Source organism: Chiloscyllium plagiosum, unplaced genomic scaffold, assembly GCF_037043375.1.
Source record: "Chiloscyllium plagiosum isolate Xiang-an unplaced genomic scaffold, Cpla_swu_hap1 HiC_scaffold_22, whole genome shotgun sequence".
NCBI classification, from domain to species: domain Eukaryota; kingdom Metazoa; phylum Chordata; class Chondrichthyes; order Orectolobiformes; family Hemiscylliidae; genus Chiloscyllium; species Chiloscyllium plagiosum.
Genome location: NW_028270160.1, coordinates 33,207,384 through 33,228,124, shown reverse-complemented (window position 1 = coordinate 33,228,124; position 20,741 = coordinate 33,207,384). Strand labels below are relative to the sequence as shown.

Sequence of the window (20,741 nt, the reverse complement as noted above, 5' to 3'; positions counted from 1 at the left end):
TTTTTATGTACTTGTAGAAGTTTTTATTGTCCAAGTTTAACCTTTCTTGCTCATTTTCTCATACATAATTCCTTAGTTTATGATGATAAAGAATATTGGTAAAATACAATACAGAGATAAATAAGAAATGTTAAAGATTAAAATAAAAAGTACTATCGGAATGGCAGCTACAGACTAGATATCGATAGAATGGTTGTGTTATCTTCCTACACTGAAATCTGGAAAATGCCAGCTTAAATTTCTCACTCCCTTTCCTCTTTTAAGCCAAATCTTCAAACCCAGTTCTTTCAACAAATATTTGAATAACATTGTTATCGTTTTCATATTTGACTTGGCATTCATTATTTATCATTAAGTTGCTTTGAAACAAATTTGAGATGGCAATATAGTTCAAAAATAGCACCTTGTAAGTCTGCAAAGCAGAACTACCACTCACCAGGGCCTCTGAAGGCGACTGCCTCGCCCCCACCAAACCAAACCAAACCTGGAGCCCGCCCCTAAATCCACACCACGCCCCTTTCCTAAACCCCCATCTTCAGAGAGCGTTAGATTTGTTTAAAGTTAAAAATCACACAATACCAGGTTATAGTCCAACAGGTTTATTTGGAAGCACTAGCTTTCGGAGTGCATGATGAAGGACCAGCGCTCAGAAAGCTAGTGCTTCCAAATAAACCTGTTGGACAATGACCTGGTGTTGTGTGATTTTTAACTTTGTCCACCCCAGTCCAACACCAGCACCTCCACATCACAGAGCGGATAACACCGCCCACTTTCCTCCAAACTCCGCGCCTCAGCCCAGGCCCCGCCTCCTACCGAAGAGAAAAGGCTCGATGCCTCGCTACTCTCCTACAGGTGCCGTCCATCACAAAGGGAAGCGCCCCGCCCCGCCCCCTCGCAGCGTCGGGATTTACACCAGCAATCAAAGCCCCGCCCTGCAGCGCTGCACACCCCGCCCCTCTGCCACAAGGCCCCGCCCACCCATCTAAATCCCGCCCCTCATGGCGTGAGCGATCCTCGCCCTTTCCTCCAAGCCCCGCCCCTTCCTCACCCCTTGACAAAACTACCCCAAGGGGACCGAGGATCTATTTCCCTATTCCGTGGCACACAACACTCCCCTCCCCTAAGAAGTCAGTCCGCAAAAGCCCTGGTGCCACCACTTCCAGGCTCTACCTCCACTTGCTAATCCCTAGGGCCAAGTCCCTAAGCCCCTCCCACAGGTGTTCCCCGCGGTGATGGCGGTGCAGCTTCAGCGGTTGTCCCACATCGCCCTTCACGTGCGCGACAGCGAGCGCCTAGCGCGCGACCTCTTGCGCCGTTTCCGTTTCCAGCTGTGCGGCACGCGGGTGACAGAGCGGGCTAAGCAGATCGCTCTGAGGAGAGGCTCCGCCGTCTTCGTGGTGAATGAGAGCCGGGTCGGCGAGCGCTCGGAGCCCGGGGGCCTCCTGTACGATGTGGTTCCGGCCCAGGCGGTGGACAGCGCCTGTAACGTGTCCTTCGAGGTGAAGGATGTGGAGCGGGCGACGCTGCGGTTGCACCGCCTGGGCTGCCAGGTCGTTGTCCCGCCGAGGCCGGTGGAGGATGAGCTGGGCTGGGTCACCTACTCGGTGGTGCGCTCAGTGGTGGGCAATATCTCACACACTCTGATCGACCGGAGCGGTTACCGTGGGGAATTCCTGCCCGGCTTCGTGCAGCCGCCTTACCCCGGGGACTGGGCTGAAGAGCGGGAGGTGTCCGGGGGGCTGGTAGCCATCAGCCATTTCGATCACATCACCTACGCGTGTCCCCGGCGGCAGAGCGTTCACATCATGGACTGGTACCGCCGCTGCTTCGGCTTCCAGCGCTTCCTTGTCAACCGGTCAGTGCAGGGCCTTTTTGTTTTACTTCGGGAAAGGAGGAGCGGCCGCCAACTCTCCTTCAACTCCGGCTAACTAACTTAGAAACGCAGCGACCGTTATTTCGACACACATTCGCTGCAGAGCGGACCAAGTTTCTTCTTTTCACCCCTCCTCCATCATCCTCCTCCGTCCTCTTTACAGCATAAACACTACAGTTTGCCGGCACCTTTCAGTTATGCAGTCTCACTAGACATGAGCTCTGTTTCTGACTGTCAGGCCCGCTGAGTTTCTCCAACACTTTCTTTTTGTTAACTGTTTCAAGACTTGAATCACTTACAGAAGTAATGACCATTTACACGTGACCAGCTGAATCTGCCGTTGTTAGTTAGCTTCCTGCCCGTTGCCAAGACATTTGTGATCATCCCCTCTGCTGTCTAAACCTTGATTTTACAGATGTTTTTGTTTTCGCTGCCTGCGTTATGGTACCTACCCTGGGCTGTTTCCACAGCACTGGCGGGTGAAGTCCATGACACAAGCCATTTTGCCACCAGTGCTGTTCACTACACATAAGAGACTTTAAAGTCAATGCTCATTGTTCAGTGGTTTCTTAGTTGTCTGGTACTTGTCTACCTTTTTATTCACCATAAGAACTGCCACATCTATTGATATTCTAAAATCCATTCCATTATCTCTCCCTATTTATTTTCTCACCCTCTGAATAAGATTCCTTTTTTTATTTAAAGATGCTATATAAATGCAAATTGTATTTGTTGGAGAATATAATTTTACAATTAACACTATTCTGAATAATTTTGATTAAAATACAATCTGAAGTTCTTAAGAGTATTTTCACTTGATTTAATTTAAAATATGATGGTTTTGATTTTGCTGAGTTTACAGAAGTGAAGATCTAAATCACGGTTATGTCATTGAAGGAAATAATGTTGGTCTGCGCTTAACTGCTATGGAGTATTGGAAATGCAGTGAAGTTGGCATGTCCATGCCTACAAATGAACAGCAGAAATTGGACTGCAAATTTGTGATAGCTGAGTCCTTAGCCAATCAAGGTACAGTGCTGTTAATAATGTGGATACCTGAGTAATTTTCTCAGGCTCAACATACTTGTGTTTATTGTATGTATACATATTTAAGCTCTATCATTGCTTTCAAAGTAGGGACATATTTGTTCTTCACTATCTTTTATAATGTTAATTTTAAACTTTTCATTGATCAAAGTTTTGAGACCTTTTGTTTTTCTTTACCTATGTGAGCTATCAATAGTAATGGATCAATTCTCATAGGTGTGTATAATCTTTCAGAGAAAGTGCTGCAACATTGTCTCTGACCTTCCACCATCCCACCTCTCCAAAAGAGAGGATTTTTTGCCTCCAATTATTGCAATCCAAATGCTTCCATGCTGGTTCTCACCTAATGTAATGTATGCCAGTACCATTTTTCTATTCAGTGTCCAGACCATAACTTCCCCCTTTGTGCTATCAAATATTTCGAGACCCTGTTCTACCAGCCATTTGTATGCTTGCTTTTTCCAGTGCTTATATGAAAGATATAACAATATGGATTTCTGTCACTAATTATTGCACAAAGAATTGTGCATCTTCAAGGTTTGTGTAAAGATTTGTATCTCGGGTGCTAATTGTCGTCCTTGTGGGTATGTTTGCAGAGTTAGGAAGTTGATTTACAGACTGTTTCATCCCGTGTCTAGGTGACATCTTCAGTGCTTTGTTGCCTTCTGTGAAGTGCTGCTGTACTGTCTTCTGGAATTTATTTCATTCTGTTTCTGCTGCTTCTGGTTGCCGGTTCCAGTTGTTTGTTGTAGTAGTTCGATGTATTGCATCTAAGTCTAACTGCTTGTTGATAGTCAGTGGATGAGTGCCATGCTTCTAGGAATTCTCTGGCTGTCTTCTGTATGGTTTGTGCTATGATCGTTGTGTTATCCCAGGCGAATTTGTGGTCCCTGTGTGTCAACTTTGTGTATGGCTACTAGGGACAGCTGACTGTGGACTAATGTAATTTACAAGATTCCATGCAAAGACTGCACGAAACACGATATATGGAAAACAGTCGGACACTTAACAATCCACATCCATTAACACCAACTAGCCACTAAACGCCACGACCAGCTGTCCCTAATAGCCATACACACAGATGACAGGTACCACAAATTCAACTAGGACAAGCCAAACAGAGGACAGCCAGAGCATTTTGAGAAGCATGGCACTCATCCACAGACTCCATCAACAAGCACATAGACCCAATATACCGGCCACTACAATGAACAATCGGAAGAAGCAGAAACGGAACCAAATAAATTCCATAAGAGACAGTATAGCAGCGCTTCACAGGATGCTCTAAAGTACTGTAGATGTCACCTAGACAGGGGATGAAAAGTCCGCAAATCAACTTCCTGGCTTGGCGAACATACCCATAAGCACGAGAACTATGCATCTGGAATCAACTGCATTCTGTAATGCTTGTATATTGATTGATCTTTCCATTTGAAATAAATTTCTAAACAATGAAATGAGGATAACAATTAGTATGGCTCAGTGATTTATAGATTGATGTAAGGAATATGAAAATAAGTTGTTAGGTATCTTTCACAAATAATTTGTTTGTGTTTTAGGTAAAAATCAAATTGACACATTTTTAGATCAGCACCATGGAGCTGGGATACAGCATGTGGGCTTGTACACGACTGACATAGTTTCAACTTGCAAGTTCCTTACAGATGCTGGAGTTCAGTTTTTCTGTCCCCCTTCTGCATATTACAATGAGGTACTGCAGCAGGGCTAGTTCAACAGTTTTGATCTGTAAAGGAAATGAAATTGAATTGCAGTGTCAAAAGACAATGTTTAATAATAGTAATACTATTGTCTACCTAAAATCAATTTTGAGTGGTGCTGAAGCACCTAATGATAATGTTACCTTTAGTATTCCAAATTATATTTGTGACTTTCAACTGAGTTGATATGATAATTTGGGTTTGCACTGACTGCCTAGAATATTAAAAATTTGAATAAGATCACAAGTCAGACGTCACCAGGTTATGGTCCGACAGATTTATTTGTAATCACAAGCTTTTGGAGCATTGCCCCTTCACCTGACAAAGGGACAACACTCCAAAAGCTTGTGATTTCAAATAAACTTGTTGGACTGTAACCTGGTGTCGTCTGACTTTTGATCTTATCCACCCCAGTCCAACACTGGCATCTCCACATCGAAAGTTGAATAAACATCTACTCCTGAACTCTTTACTAAAAGAAGAGGAACTTCTTAAAATTAGAGTTTTCAGACAGCATGCTTGTTGAAATCACTGATTTACCACAGATGTGGCTGTGGATAAACTTTTTTTTCTCTACAATAATTTTATCATTGCTCATTGTTTGAGCTTCCTTGCTTTCTTCTGACCTATAGTTGTAATTATGTTTCATTGAGCTGATTATAATGAACGCTCCCTACTCCATGCAGTTTTTGATTTTATTGTCACATGTATTTTAGAGTAAAAATACAATAAAGTGAAAAGCTTTCACTTGTCACCACAAAGTGGTGGTGTTTTGAATAATTTAAGAGTAAGGAAAAAAGACTCTCTCCAAGCTACATCTATCAGTCCTGAGCCAGCTCATCACCGTCAACGACCCCTGTGCTGCTATACCTCTACTACCGCTTTGCCGCTGTCTGCAACAGATCTAACCAACATTTGAAGTGGACGCTCCTCAAGCACCAACTTTGCCATTTGGCCAATACTCCTCTGCCATTGGTGTTAGTCCAGCTCAGGCAATGTCAGAGTTCTGTCGCTTGCTGATGGACCCACCTCATCAACACTGTTGTAATGTCCTTCCATCATCGCCAGTACTGAAGCCAATGAACAATGAAGTTGCAAATTCTGAGACTCCATCTGATGCTGGGCCTGCTTTGCTGACGTCACCTCTGCCAATGTAGCGGCTGACAATTCCTGATCCAGAAAAGTAGTTAAGGGCTCACTCTCCTCCATACTGGGCCCACTCAAGGTCCATGGCAGGTATGCTGAAGCCTGGTAGTGCATACCATTTTACAGATAAGCAGAAACCAAGGGAGTAGAGTGTGCGCAGTTGAGAGAAATAAAAGGAAGTCTGGTATTTCTTTTAGTAAAATATAATCATTAAAATACGCTGAAAATACTAATATTGAGGTCACTTGCTCTTTCACTTTGTTTATAATCAAGAAAACAATCTGTCATATTTGAATTCCAACTTAACATCTGGTTAACTTTGGAAAGCACTGCTTTGAGTTATTTAATACTACAAAACAAAAATGGAGAATGAAAAAGCATACTAGAACTAATTGGCATGCTGCTAGTGCATTCTTGTTAATCTAATGCTGAGTAATTTATTGTGGTTACAAAGGGTTACACAGAACTTCCATTCATTAATGCTTATTGATGTCAATCATTTCTGTTCGAATGTAAAGATTTTAAAGATTGTGTTTTCTTGCTAATCATAAGCTGGATTGTAATTGAGCTGATAAAAAAATGAAAGTACTGAATCTATGTGTGGCTTTGGATTTTTCATAACAACTTGGTCTAATATGTGCATTCTCAATATCTCCAAACATAAGGCAAGACTCTAACTTGGGAAAGTTTGTTTTACTTAATAAGTATTTTTTGATTAATTAATTCATTCATTGTTGTCAAGATGAAAACCAGAGCGAAATACAGTTCAGAATTTTTTTATATTTCAGTTTATGAGTCAGCAATCAAAGCATGATGTCCACCTCCATGTTTGTATTGTCAAGAATGGAATTATCAATCATCTTTTGTAAATCTGTATATAGTAAATTGGTTGATATTGCTAAGTCTTCAGTATTTGAGGGAGCCAGAGATCTATGATCACCCGGATTGCTTGGGCAGTGAGGTTGCTCTACTTATGCACTAGCTCTTTAACAAACACACCAGAAGAAGATTTTGTAAATACAGAGACTCATTCCTTTAGAATTTGCTTGTTTTGGAAGATATAAACTTTTTGAAAAAAAGCTTAGACTTGAGAGAGATACAAGAGGTAATCTTTCCCTTTTCTGATCTTGCAATGAATTAAAAGTTAGTCTACTATATTAATGATAATAGACTCTAAACTAGCTCACTTGTACAGCATTAGAAGTGGTATCATTTCTGTTTGATTCTTTCCGTCTGATTGAAGAGCCACATTGATGATTACCTTCTCACACTGCAGATCCCCTGGAGAAGTTGTAGTGCTGAAAGTGACATCAAACACCACAAAATGCTACATAAAAAGCTCTCAAATATTTTTCTGAGTAGTTGCATGTATGATGAATAGCAAGTGATATTGCTTTGCTGACTGCAAAATCCAGATCAGTATTTATCATTCCGGATTGCGAAGGCAATGTTTAGTTCAGTCAGACCACATGGACATGTGAAGTATGCTGCCTTAGTTTTGATTAGATGTCCTCTATCATTAATTATGCTGGCAAGATTAAATGAAACGCAGATAGAAAATATCTTTGCAAAAGACACTTCTGCACACGAACAGTTCTTTTTCAAAATAAGTGAAAATCAGATGTGAAACCTGTCATTCCCTACTCTTAAATATACTACCCTATAACATGCAAACACCACCACAAATTTCTCATCTATGAGTACCTATCTCACATAGGACAGCAACACAAAAGTAGTGGAACAATACTAATGTTCTTGAGATATACAATTGCATTTACTTCTGTTCTTAATTTCTTCACATCTGTGGACTTAATCATCTTTCCTATACCTTATTGAGGAACGAGTGACCCGTAGATGCTATAAATACAGGAACTTACAGCTAGTTTGATACTTTTCAAAAGATGGGAACATCCACTAATTTAGAAACTAATTTATTTGAAAATACATATAACAGTTGGTTGGAAAATAAAACTTGTTTGCAAATAAACTAGTTTCTAAATTAGTGGATGTTCCCACGTTTTGAAAAGTATCAAACTAGCTGTAAGGTTCACTATTTATAGTATTAAATACATTTAACAGTTAACTGTTTTAGTTTGTTTTAGCCCCATTTTTAATTTTTGCACTTGAGTCTAATATCTGTATTCAACAAACTATAAATTGTAAACATCAGTAAATTTCATGCTTCTTTCACAGACTGAGAAATGGCAGGAGATCATGAAAGCAGGACAAAACCCAGAGTTGCTTTCGCAGTACGGCATTCTTCTGGATTCTGACATAGATGATGAGCCTTGGAAAGGAGAAGCCAAGTGTCAGGGGCCAGCTAATACAAGGTTTGTTTTCGGGAAACCTTCTGGTCAAGTCAGTCCAGACAATTTAATGAAGTATTGAAAACAATAATCCATAGAATTGTTTTTACGAAGTGCTTTTTGATTTTCATCTTGAGCCAAAATTAAGTTGTGGGTAACCTCCTAATTAAACTCGATTAAACAGGGTGCAAAAATGGCATTGGGACATTTTTGGGTTCTGCTAAATGCCTTCCTGGGTGTTCTGATCATTCAGTGTTTTCCAGGTCACCAACACCCATTTTTAAAATCCCCATTTTTAGTTTTGACTCCATCCAAGCCTTGTCTCTCCATATCACTGTAGTTTCATCTGCGTGTAAAAACTTCTGAAATTTCTGCACTGCATTCTGACCTCTTGTGCAGCTCCTATTTGTGTCTGCATTATTGAAGAGGATATCTTTAGCTGCATGTACTCTAAACTTGGAATTCCTTCCTTATTCCTCTCTAGCTCACTCCCGCTGTCTGTTCCTTTCTGATGCTCTAGTTTTTGGTCTTCTGTCTTGTCATATTTCCTCGTGGCTTGATAAGTGAGGCATCTTGACACATTCATTAAAGATGCTATAGAGATGAAATAGTTGTTACAGCAATTGGGATCTTAACAAATGTTTCACATTGTCATTTGACACATTTGCAACCTGTCATCCTTTAATCAGGTATCTGAGAAATGTAGTTTTTCAGTTGAATCTCTGAGAGGGTGCTTCAATTTACTTTCTCTCCTTTTTTTAAAAAAAAGGAACATATTGATGAGCAGGGACCAAATGTTTGCCTATTCATTGATCTTTTAGTGTATGTGTAATCTGTTAGCAAGTTTTGGGAAGATTTATAGCTCAGGTTGAGGTTCTGGATGTAAGTTTGCTCGCTGAGCTGGAAGGTATTACAGACGTTTCGTCACCATACTAGGTAACATCATCAGTGAGCCTCCTGTGAAGCACTGGTGGTATCGCCCGCATTTTATTGATGTGTTTAGGTTTCCTCTGGTTGGTGATGCCATTTCCTCTGTTGATGTGTTTTCTGGTTCTTTTTCTCAGGGGGTGGTAAATGGGATCCAAGTCATTGTGTTTGTTGATCTAGTTCTGGTTGAAATGCCGTGCTTCTAGGAATTCTCGCGGATGTCTATGTTTGGCTTGTCAGAGGATGGATGTGTTGTTCCAGTCGAAGTGTTGTCCTTTCTCATCTGTATGTCAAGATACTAGTGAGAGCAGGTCATGTCTTTTTGTGGCTAGTTGATGTTCATATATATCCTGGTGGCTAGTTTTCTGCCTGTTTGTCCAATGTAATGTTTGTTACAGTTCTTGCAAGGTATTTTGTAAATGACATTAGTTTTGCTTGTTGTCTGGAAAGGGACCTTCAAGTTCATTAGCTGCTGTTTTAGTGGGTTTGCGGGCTACCATGATGCCAAGAGGTCTAGCTCACTCCCGCTGTCTTTGATGTAGGGGAGAATGGCTAGGGTTTCTGGACGTGGTTTGCATGCTTGTTTGGGTTTGTTGCTGAGAAATTGGCAGACTGAGTTCATTGGATACCCGTTCTTTTTGAATACACTGTATAGGTGATTTTCCTCTGCTCTTTGTAATTCCTTTGTGCTGCAGTGTGTGGTGGCTCATTGAAATAATGTTCTAATGCTATCTTCACGACTAAAATATTTGTTTTATTACAGATATCTAATGCAAACGTTCACAAAACCAATTTTTTCTGAGGAGACCTTTTTCCTTGAGCTTATTGAACGAAAGGGTGCTTCAGGATTTGGAGAAGGAAATATCCGTGCCCTGTGGAAATCTGTTCAGATTTGCATGGACCAGCAGGAGGACAAAAATTTGTGAAAGAAAGATCAACTAGGAATGGGTAGGCCAGTGATGGCAAACAGCTGAAAACTGCTACATAGAGTGCTGTCCATTGAATAAAATTCTGTCTTATGCCATGGGGCTTCTACTAGCCACATTACACGGGGGCAAAAAATGTCTTGCATATATGCACTGGAGCAGAAAGAGTGAAGCTTACAATACAGTTTAACCAAGCCATTAAAATGTGAAGGGCCTCAGGAATATGTTTACCTGGATTTAATTTTTTCTCAATTTTGCAAAATGCAGGAATTCTCTAACTGTCCTTTCCCTCCCACACTGACTGGAATGAGCTACACTGCACTTTGGAACTACTGTGGTTTTTATCTTTTATTTTCCTTAGATTCTGTAGTGATTGGATTGAGTCAGCCAAATGGAAGTCAAAGAATATGAGTTCTCTGACTGGCGCTATTAACCTGGTCCAGTTGGAGACCTGGCTGCCAAATATAAGTCGGAGCTGTTCACTCTAGGAGCTGGCTCTGAACTAGCTGGGCCAGTGTCATACATTATGCACATGTAAATAAACGGTGACTTGGTGAAGGGATACTGGCCTCCGTGGGACTATTTAGATTGTTAGATTTTTAATCCAACAATGTATTAGTTGTATTCAACACATTTCTGTGTGTTTTCTAATTAATTTTTTTTTCCTATCTCCTTGCAATCAGATATATTGGCTTGGATTTTTGAGATAATGACAGTAAAATTGTTGGTGTTTGCAGCCATTATGCTGTTGGAACTGGTAGCAACTTCCTGTGTCTGCGTGTAACATAAGAAATAGGAGCTGGAATGGGCCATTTGGTCCCTCAAGCCTGCCCAGTATTTCAAAAAGATTTTCTCAACATCAACCCTCTAAAGTGCCCTCAGAATCTTCTTTGCTTCAATAAGATCACCGTTCATTTTTCAAAACTAATGAATAAATGCCTAACATGTTTAATCATTCTTGATAAGTCAACCCTTTCATGCTAGGAATCAGCCTACTGAATCCCTTTTGAACAGCCTCTGATGCCAATATATTTTTTTAAATAAGTGGGCAAAAACTGTACTCAATACACTGTGTGTGGCCGATAGTTGTAATAAGACTCCAGTCCTTAAACAACAATGGCCAAAATTCAATTTATTGCTTTAATTGCTAGTTTTGAATTTTATGCACAAGAACACCCATATCCCCCTCTGCATATTCTTGGAGACTCAGTTAAATAATCTGTTTTTTGATCACTCTAACCAGTGTATGACCTCATACTTCGCTTCATTAAACTCCAAGTTCGAGGCTTTTGCCCACTGGTTCGATCTATTGATATCCCCTTGCAGAATTCTTATGTCTTTATTACAACATACAGTCCTATCTATTTTTGTATTATCATTGAATTTTGATACATTACACTCTGCCCCATCTCTTAAGTCATTAATAAAAATGATAAACAATTAAGGGGCTGGGACTGATCCTTGTGGGACTCTACTAGTTTTGTCTTTCCAAACTGATGATTTTATTTTGGAAAAAAAAACAAAAGAACAACGAATGCTGGAAAATCTTAGCAGGTCTGGCAGCATATGTTGAGAGAAATCAGAGTTAATATTTCGGATCCACTGACCCTTCCTCAGAACTGATGGTAGCTAGTTTTTTATACAGAAGATAGGTTGAGGGTAAGGAGTAAATAATATGTAGAGATAGAGCTCACAAAGAGAAAAACAGTTGGACAGACAAAAGGTTGATGACCATCAGCCTGGGAGAATGGATAGTTACTAGTAGGGACAATTAATGGCCAATGACAGGCTTTGTGTAGTAGCAGACATTGTGATAACAAGGCCGGCTATGTGGAGTTTGGGGTAAGGACATGGGAGAAGGTGCTACAAACTGAATATTCAGTCCAGAAGGCTGGTGAGTACCCAAGTGGAAAATAAGGTGGTGTTCTTCAACTTGCGCTGAGCATTGCAACAAGCCTGAGACAGATGTTGGCCAGGCAACAGTGGTGTACTGAAGGGGCAGGCAACTGAAAGTTCACGGTCTTTTTTGCAGACAGAACATTGGTGTTCTGCAAAGCGAACACCCAGTCTATGCTTCGTTTCCCTCATGTAGAGGAGTGACAGCTGGAGACTAGATTGAGTGAAGTACAGTTAAACATGCTGCTTCACCTACAAGGTGTGTTTGGCCCCTAGGATACTGAGGAGGGAGGAAGTAAACAGAGTTGCTACACCTTCTGCATTGCAGAGGAAGGTATCATGGGGTTGTGGGGATTGTTGGGAGTGAAGAAAGAGTGTACCAGGATGTCCTGGAGGGAACAGTCCTTGTGGAAGGCTGACAGGGGTGGGGTATGTGTGTCTGATGGTGACATCGCACTGGAGTTGGTGATAGCGGCTAATGATCCTCTTTATGTGGATGCTGGTGGGATGGTAGGTGAAGACAAGGGGGACCCTATTCCTGAAGAAAGGAGGTGAGGGCTGAAATGTGGAAGATGAGTCAAACTTGGCTGAGGACCCTGTCAACTACAGTGCTCGGGAGTCCTCAGTGGAGGAGGAAGGTGGCCACCTCAGATAACCACTTGTCAAAGTTGGCATCATCAGAACAGAGTTGGAGGAACAGGCCGAATGGAATAGAGTCTTACAGAAGACAGGGTGTGCGGCTGTATCATCAGTTAGTTTGTAGTGGATATTGGTGCCCTAATTGATAAATTTCAAGACGCTTTGTGCTTTGTTTATAGCTCTGTGCTGGCCTTTTCAATGCTTTATACACACATACATCCAAGTCATTCTCTTAATTTCTCAACATCCTTTTTTGCTGACTAAAAGAGGTTTTAATTCATTCAGAGCCTATTGCTTGCACAAAGTTAAAATTCAGCCTTTTATTCCCTCCTCACAGCTTACTTTCTCATTTAGTTTGTCAGTAAACTTGGGTGCCTTATACTGAGTTCCTTTGTCTAAGCCATTGATAAGCTCCAGTGAATGTGCAAGAACAGCTCACAGGATTACTCCTTTGGTGTTTTCTTCTCTAGCAAAATTGGAATTTTAGCAGAGAAGAAATTGGACCTCCATTCCCTATTGGTGCAAGTCATAGCTGTGTTCTATAGACTGTACTGATCTGAGATATTTTTAAATCATTGTCATCAAGTTGCAGCCTCTGTCGATTTTTTTTTAAAAACCCTCAGGTGGAAAATGTTTTTCCACAATACTTCTCATTGAAAATCATCACAAGGCCTTACCTATTTAACATACTAATTGGAACATTCTAGTTAATGGACTTTTGCCTTAATCCTTTGTGTGCATTTGGAGCACAAACCCAGGTGATTTTTTAACTTAACTTATTAAATTTGCTACTGTTTGGCCATGTAACTCTGGGTAATGGTTAGCTTTGAGATAATGTGAAGATCTGATCAGAATGTTAATATGTATTCAGCATTTTCTGGGGAATCTGAATATTTTAAAAAAAACTGTGCACTTATCAATCTGCAATTTGTGCCTTAATTTATTTTTGATCCATTTTATGATTTTCCAACAACCAATGGATCCCAAAGTGAATACTTCAATTCTGAGTTAATTATTTGTATATATTTTTCAAACTTTGAGAAGTTGTGAATTCAAATGTAAGTTCCTGTTGTCTAGATTTTTGGAAAGGTTTATTTAATTCAAAGTGTACATTTCTTCAAAATAACAGGGTTGATTATTTAACACTAAAATATGGAAAAGAGCATCATAAACAAAATTGAATTGGCATTGTGCATTATTGTATTCAGATCTTGTGTTCTATTCAGAAAATTAAATGGTGATTCATATTCATGACTAAATATTGTGAACAAATAAAGATGGTAACTTGGTCACTTGAGTAAAATTGTTAAATGCCAGTTTCTGTTTATAATGTAATGATTTTTGTGACTATTTAATCATCTTTCTAACTCATTTATTTGTATGTAGCCTATCAGTGTTTCAGCATTCTTTTTCCTAGCTCTTGTAGAAATCCCTGAAGCAAAGATATCATTGTTTTCTCTGTACAGAACGTCTCAATGTTTGAGACAAAATTGGTGATAGTAGGTTGTGAGTAACAATGTGGCAACAGAACAAACAACTTTTAGTTTTGTGTAGGAACATATCCAGCCTTCACTTGGCTTTGGGGCTTTGTGTTTTTTATTCTTGTTGGAATCTGTATAATACCTCATCTCACTTTTTGAATCTACTGTATTTCTTAAAAACAATTTCCTTTAAAGTTTTCAATCATAAAACCAGAAACACTCAATGGGTTAGCAAGGGAATATGATAATATACTAAGAAGCTGCAAGATATTACACGGAGTTCAGAAAATCTTAGGCCATCATGAGAATAATGCAGTATTTGGGCTGTGCCTAAAATTCTATTATTTTGGAATTAAGGAACTTTTTTTTTAAACTTGCCCTGTATATTTCTGATTAGAAGTTGACAGTACCACCCTTTTATAGAGTCATAGTTATACAGCACAGAAACAGCCCCTTTGGTCTAAGCAGTCCATGCTGAACATAAGGAGAACGTGAGGACTGCAGATGCTGGAGATCAGAGCTGAAAAATGTGTTGCTGGAACAGCGCAGCAGGTCAGGCAGCATCCAGGGAACAGGAGAATCGACGTTTCGGGCATAAGCCCTTCTTCAGGAATGAGGAAAGTGTGTCCAGCAGGCTAAGATAAAAGGTAGGGAGGAGGGACTTGGGGGGGGGGGCGTTGGAAATGCAATAGGTGGAAAGAGGTCAAGGTGAGGGTGATAGGTCAGACTGGGGTGGGGGAGGAGAGGTCAGGAAGAAGATTGCAGGTGAGGAAGGCGGTGCTGAGTTCGATGGATTTGACTGAGACAAGGTGGGGGGAGGGGAAATGAGGAAACTGATGAAATCCGAGTTCATCCCTTGTGGTTGGAGGGTTCCTAGGCAGAAGATGAGGCGCTCTTCCTCCAACCGTCGTGTGGTTGTGGTCTGGCGATGTAGGAGCCCAAAGACCTGCATATCCTTGGTGGAGTGGGAGGGGGAGTTGAAGTGTTGAGCCACAGGGTGGTTGGGTTGGTTGGTCCGGGTGTCCCAGAGGTGTTCTCTGAAACGCTCCGCAAGTAGGTTTCATTCCTGAAGAAGGGCTTATGCCCGAAAGGTCGATTCTCCTGTTCCCTGAATGCTGCCTGACCTGCTGCGCTGTTCCAGCAACACATTTTCATGCTGAACATAATCCCAACTCCCTGTTCCTGGTCTATATCCCTCCAAATCTTTTGCTATTCATGTATCCATCCAAATGTGAAAACTTTATATTGATGAACTATAATGACTGTAATAACTTAAAGATTTATTATAGTTTTTTTTAAAAAAGTAAGCCTGCAATTCCAGGAGCAATTACAAGATACATACTGCACAAGATCAGGGGACATATTTGCAGTATGCCCATAAAATCTTATTCCTGAATTTCTCACATGATTTTTCACATACTTTCCTGCAAGTGGCTGTATCCATTCCACTTTTGTCAGATTAAATGTAGTTTTCTGTAATTTAAAATTTTTACGCGTGTCCTAATTTTGTGTCTTCCCATACGGATGTGGTGTAATTGCATTATTTTCACTACCTCCACAAAATATTCAAGTACTGCTAATCTATCTGCTTAATTTCTAAACACTAAATCTAAAGTTGCATCCCATCTGATTAGGCCTGCACCTGCTGGCTTAAAGTTCTCTTGAATGTAGATTAAGAATTTTGTATCATCTACGCCTTTTACACTCTTCGTACCCCAGTTGATATTTGGGTGGTTGAAGATCCCCACCTATTATTGCCCTATTATTTTGGCAGATAAACATTTTCCAACTCGCTCCCACTATTTGAGGTTTAGTAGATGGCAAGCAGTGGAGCAGTTGCTTTTTTTTTGTTTTTGACCTGAACCCATACCGCCTTGTGACACTTCATTTAATGCATCATCCCTCCTTGTAGCTGTAATTAATTATTTAACCAATAAATTTGCACCCTGCCCTTTTTTCACTCTATCCTACCTGAAAGCCTTTATAGCCAGAGATGTTAAACTGCCATCCTTGCTCCTCTAAGCCAATTTCCATTATATCTAGTGTCCATCTGTGCTCTCAGTTCATGGTTTATTTGCTATACTCCTTGCATTGATATGCATACCTTTTAATATTGCTGTATTTCTATGGTTATATCTTTCTTATTCACTGCTTCCTTTGCCTGTTAAAGTCACTCATTAAATTTCTGCCTTTGTTCCTGCTGGGAATCTGATGTCAGGTTTTCATGCCCCTTCCAATGTAGTTTTAAAACTCACCCCAACAGCACTAGCAAGGATATTCGTCCTAGTCCTTTTTGGCTTCTATAGATACAACTGTCTACTGAACCAATCATAATGTGTATGTAATCCATCATCTGCCCTTCTACACCAGTTTTCCAGTCAAGTGTTAATTGCTCATTTTTTTTATGCTCATCACAAGAAACGGAGTAATCCTGGGACTACTGACTTAGAGACCCTCCTTTCAGGACCTCATTCCCATTCCTAAGTCATTTCTAATAACACATTTACAACCTCTGATCACAGCCCCTCAGAAAAATATCATACAGCTGCTCTGTAACATCATCAACTTTGGCACCAGAAAAGGCAACATACTGTAGAGTCATGTCAATACTTGTAGAAAGACTTCTCTGAGGCCCTGACTATCCTTTATCACTTGCTTTTCACTTCTTAGTCCTCTTCCCCCAACCCTTAGAATAACTGAGACACCTGCTGTGCTACCAAAGTTGTGGTCCTGAGGAACTGTTGCCTTTACCTAAAGTTGCCTTTACCTAAAGTACCTTGATCAGTTATCAAGCAAGAAAGATGCAGGGGAGTTAGAGAGGTACAACACAGAAACAGACCCTTCAGTCCAACTCATCCATGCCAACCAAAGAAGCGAATCAGTTTTGTTGCGTTGAAGTTAAACACAGCACATCTCTAACAAACTGCAGCGTAACAAGCTTTCCACCCAAGTGGCAGTGGTGTGATTCAAACCCATGTCTCCTTAGAGGCTGGAACCTGAGTCCAGTGTTTTAGACCACTTGGCCATGCTACTTCTGCAATACTACCCTAACTTTCCTGGGCTGCCTGCTGATCCCACATACTGTCTGTTTTGTGCTCCGCTCGATAATTGTGCAAGCGTGTAGTTCACTGCCTCACAGATGCAAATAGTGACTCCATCTACTGCTCATGTTCTGAAACCTAGAGTTCATGCTTCTGCAGCCAATGACACATCCTGCAAAAGTGTTCTGGGACGCATGCTGCATCCGTTATTTAATATTTATTGCAGATATACACTCCAGATGACTGAACTGACCTGCCATCAGATTACTTTGAAAACTATTTGCTACAATTAGAAAAGTAGAATAAGTTACCATGACTCTCGAATTAGGTTCTTCCATGTACCAAAGTGTCAATGACAGGGGACTGAAAACAATACAAGATAAATGAGTACCTGGTCCTCACTACTTACTGATCTCCCTGTAATTCACCAAACTCCCATTTCACACTCTGTGCAATCAAAGCAGCATCCAATGCAGCCAGTTAAGGCAGCCCTTAATAAGACTTCTATTTATGCTTCTCAGAAACTAATGTTCAAGCTTAAAAAATTTTTAAGACAGCCCTAACCAATTATCTACAGGCTCTCAGATTTTGTGAAGTCCTGATTTAAGGCTGCGATAAACCTTAACTTCTGTTAACTTAGAGTAATGTTTAATTAATTATTTAATTGAATTTTTAAAATCTAGGATTTTATTTCCCTTTAATACTGTCACATTAAAAGTAGGTTCCAGTGCAACCAGTTTGAGAGGATTTAAATAACACTAGAATTATCTGGAGAGAGGATTCTCCAGGGTAACCCTCACCATGCATATCAGAGTCATAGAGTCCTACAGCATGGAGACAGGCCCTTCGGCCCAAACTGGTCCATGATGACCAACATGTCCATCCATGCTAATCCCATTTCCTGCACTTGGCCCATATGTTTCTAAATCCTTTCTATCCATGTAATTGTCCAAATACCTTTGAAATGTTAATATACCTGCCTCAACCACTTTTGCTGGCAGTTCATTCCATATGCATACCACCCTCTGTAAAAAAGCTGCCTCGCAGGTTCCTTTTTATTATCTTTCCCCTCTAACCTTAAACTGATGCCTTCTTGTCCTGGATTCCCCAGCCCTGAGAAAAAGACAATGCATTCATCCTCTCCATGTTTCTCATGATCTTATACACTTTTACAATATCCGTCCTCACTCTCTTATGCCCTAAAGAGTCCTATCTTGTCGAACCTCATCCAAAACTCAAAACCCTTGAGTACAGGCAACATCCTTGTAAATGTCTTCTGCATTCTTTCCAGTTTAATAACATAGCAAGGTGACCAAAATTCACAAATCAGGAGCCCCCCCCTCCCCCTCAGACCCATAGTCTCACTACCTGGAACACCAACTTACAGATTGGCCAAGGATCGACACCAAAGACTAAACACTTAGTAGAAGACTCACGCCACCCAAGAATTCCTGAAGACCAAAGACACTAAGATAGAAGAGGATGAAATAATGGTCTTCTTTGATGTAATAGCCCTGTTTACATCAATCAACATTAATCTGGCCAAGGAAACACTGACTACACTATTAGAAGACCCAGAGGCACATGCACCAAACACCACTAACTTGATCAGCAAAGATGGTATCGTCAAGCTACTGGACCTATACCTTACCACACACTTCACCTTCAACAATAAAACCTATAGACAAACCAACATAACACCCATGGGATCTCCGATACCAGGGTTCTTAGCAGAGGCAGTAATGCAGAGACTTGAACAAACAGCTCTGCCAACCATCCAACCCAAACTTTGGTCCACTACGTGTATGACACCTTTGTCATTACTAAACAAAACAAATTAGAGGAAACATTCAAGACCATCAATAACACCCTTACTGACTTAAAATGCACTAAAGACGAGGAAAACAACAAACTGCCATTCCTAGATGTCATAGTAGAACAAACAGCCAATAGGGAACTTCAAACCGGCGTCTACAGGAAAACAACACATAAGGACCAATTATTGAACTACAGAAGCAATCATCCCAACACCCACAAACGAAGCTGCATCAGAACATTATTTCAACAAGTCAACACACACTGCAGCACAGAGGAACTAAGCAGAGCAAAGGAAAATCACCTATACCGTGTATTCAAAAAGAATGGGTACCCAATGAACACAGTCCGCCGATTTCTCAGCAGCAAACCCAAACAAGCAGACAAAACACATCCAGAAACCTTAGCCACTCTCCCCTACATCAAAGACATCTCTGAAATGACTGCCAAACTACTTAGACCCCTTGGCAACATGGTAGCCCACAAACCTACCAACACACTAAAACAGCAGCTAATTAACTTGAAAGACCCTATACAGACAACGAGCAAAACTAATGTCATTTACAAAATACAGTGCAAGGACTGTAACACACACGACATTGGACAAACAGGCAGAAAACTAGCCACCAGGGTACACGAATACCAACTAGCCACAAAAATGACATGACCCTCACTAGTATCCTCACATACGGACGAGGAAGGACACATCCATCCTTGGAGAAGCCAAACAAAGACATGCACGAGAATTCCTACAGGCATGGCATTCCAACTGGAACTCGATCAACAAACACGTCGAGTTAGACTCCCATTTACCACCCTGTGAGAAAAGGAACAGCAAGTGACTTCACCAACTCAAAGAAACCCAAACATATAAATAGAAAACAGGAATTTTCAGCATTGCTTCGCCTGAGGCCACTGAAGATGTTACCAGTAGGGTAACAAAATGTCTGGAAATGAACCTTTCAGCTCAGCGAGCAATCCTACATCCAAAACCTCAACCTGAGCTACAAATCTCGCTACGGTGACCAAAGCTGAACACAATATTTCAAGTTCAGCCTCACCAACATCCTGTGCAACAGCAATATAGCTTCCCAACTTCATACCCTGACTGATGAAGGCCAGAGTGCTAAAAGTCTTCTTCACTGCCCTGTATATCTGTGACTCCACTTTCAGAGAACCGTGCACCTGGACTCCAAGATCCCTCTGTTCGAGTGCATTCCTTATGAGTCTACAATTCTCCATGCATATCAGTCAGGGTATATGTATTATCCAGCTGGTAAAAGAAAAATAACAATCCATGAGCTGCTGATAACAGCTTTGGACTGGTTCTTGAAGAATGGGGTATCCACTTGTAGCACAGAGTAAATAATAGATGCAGAAGTGGGCTTTTGTTTCTTTTAGAACGTAACTGGCAAATCTTCTCCTGGAGTTTAGAGTGCAAGTTCCTTAGTGAAGAGTGTTTAAACAATGGTTCTTTACTGACATTTTAAAAAAACTCAAAAGTCTTTTGCATTTCCTCTGCACTTCCTTCACAGATAGTATGTATTTCCTCAGTGAACAGGACCAAATTTTCACACAATACTTTAGGTGTGGTCCCATCAAAATTCTGTACAATTGAAGCAAGACATCTTTACTCCTGTACTCAAATTCTCTTGCAATAAAGACCAGTGTACTGTTTGTCTAATTGTTTACTGTACCTGTAGGTTTGCTTTCAGTGGCTTATGAACTTATGTCATCAACACTTATCAATCTCTCACCAGTTTAAAAAACTCACTACATTTATTCCTCCTAGCAGACTGGATAATCTCATATTTCTCCACATTATATTCCATCTATCATGACCGTGGACATTCATTCACCTGTCAAATTCCATTAAAATCTCTTTGCATCATCCTCATAACGCTCATTCCCACATAGCTTTATATC

At 40.7% G+C, this 20,741-nt stretch overlaps 1 protein-coding gene across 1 annotated transcript; it reads left to right on the top strand.

The window, feature by feature from the left end:
• Positions 1 to 1,105: 1,105 nt before the first annotated feature.
• On the top strand, positions 1,106 to 13,775 carry hpdl (4-hydroxyphenylpyruvate dioxygenase-like). Its single transcript, XM_043686375.2, has 5 exons — positions 1,106 to 1,855; positions 2,736 to 2,902; positions 4,480 to 4,631; positions 7,978 to 8,114; positions 9,781 to 13,775. Exons 1-5 carry the CDS (start codon positions 1,233 to 1,235, stop codon positions 9,941 to 9,943), a joined length of 1,242 nt encoding a protein of 413 aa, XP_043542310.2. The 5' UTR covers positions 1,106 to 1,232; the 3' UTR covers positions 9,944 to 13,775.
• The last annotated feature ends 6,966 nt before the right edge of the window (positions 13,776 to 20,741 follow it).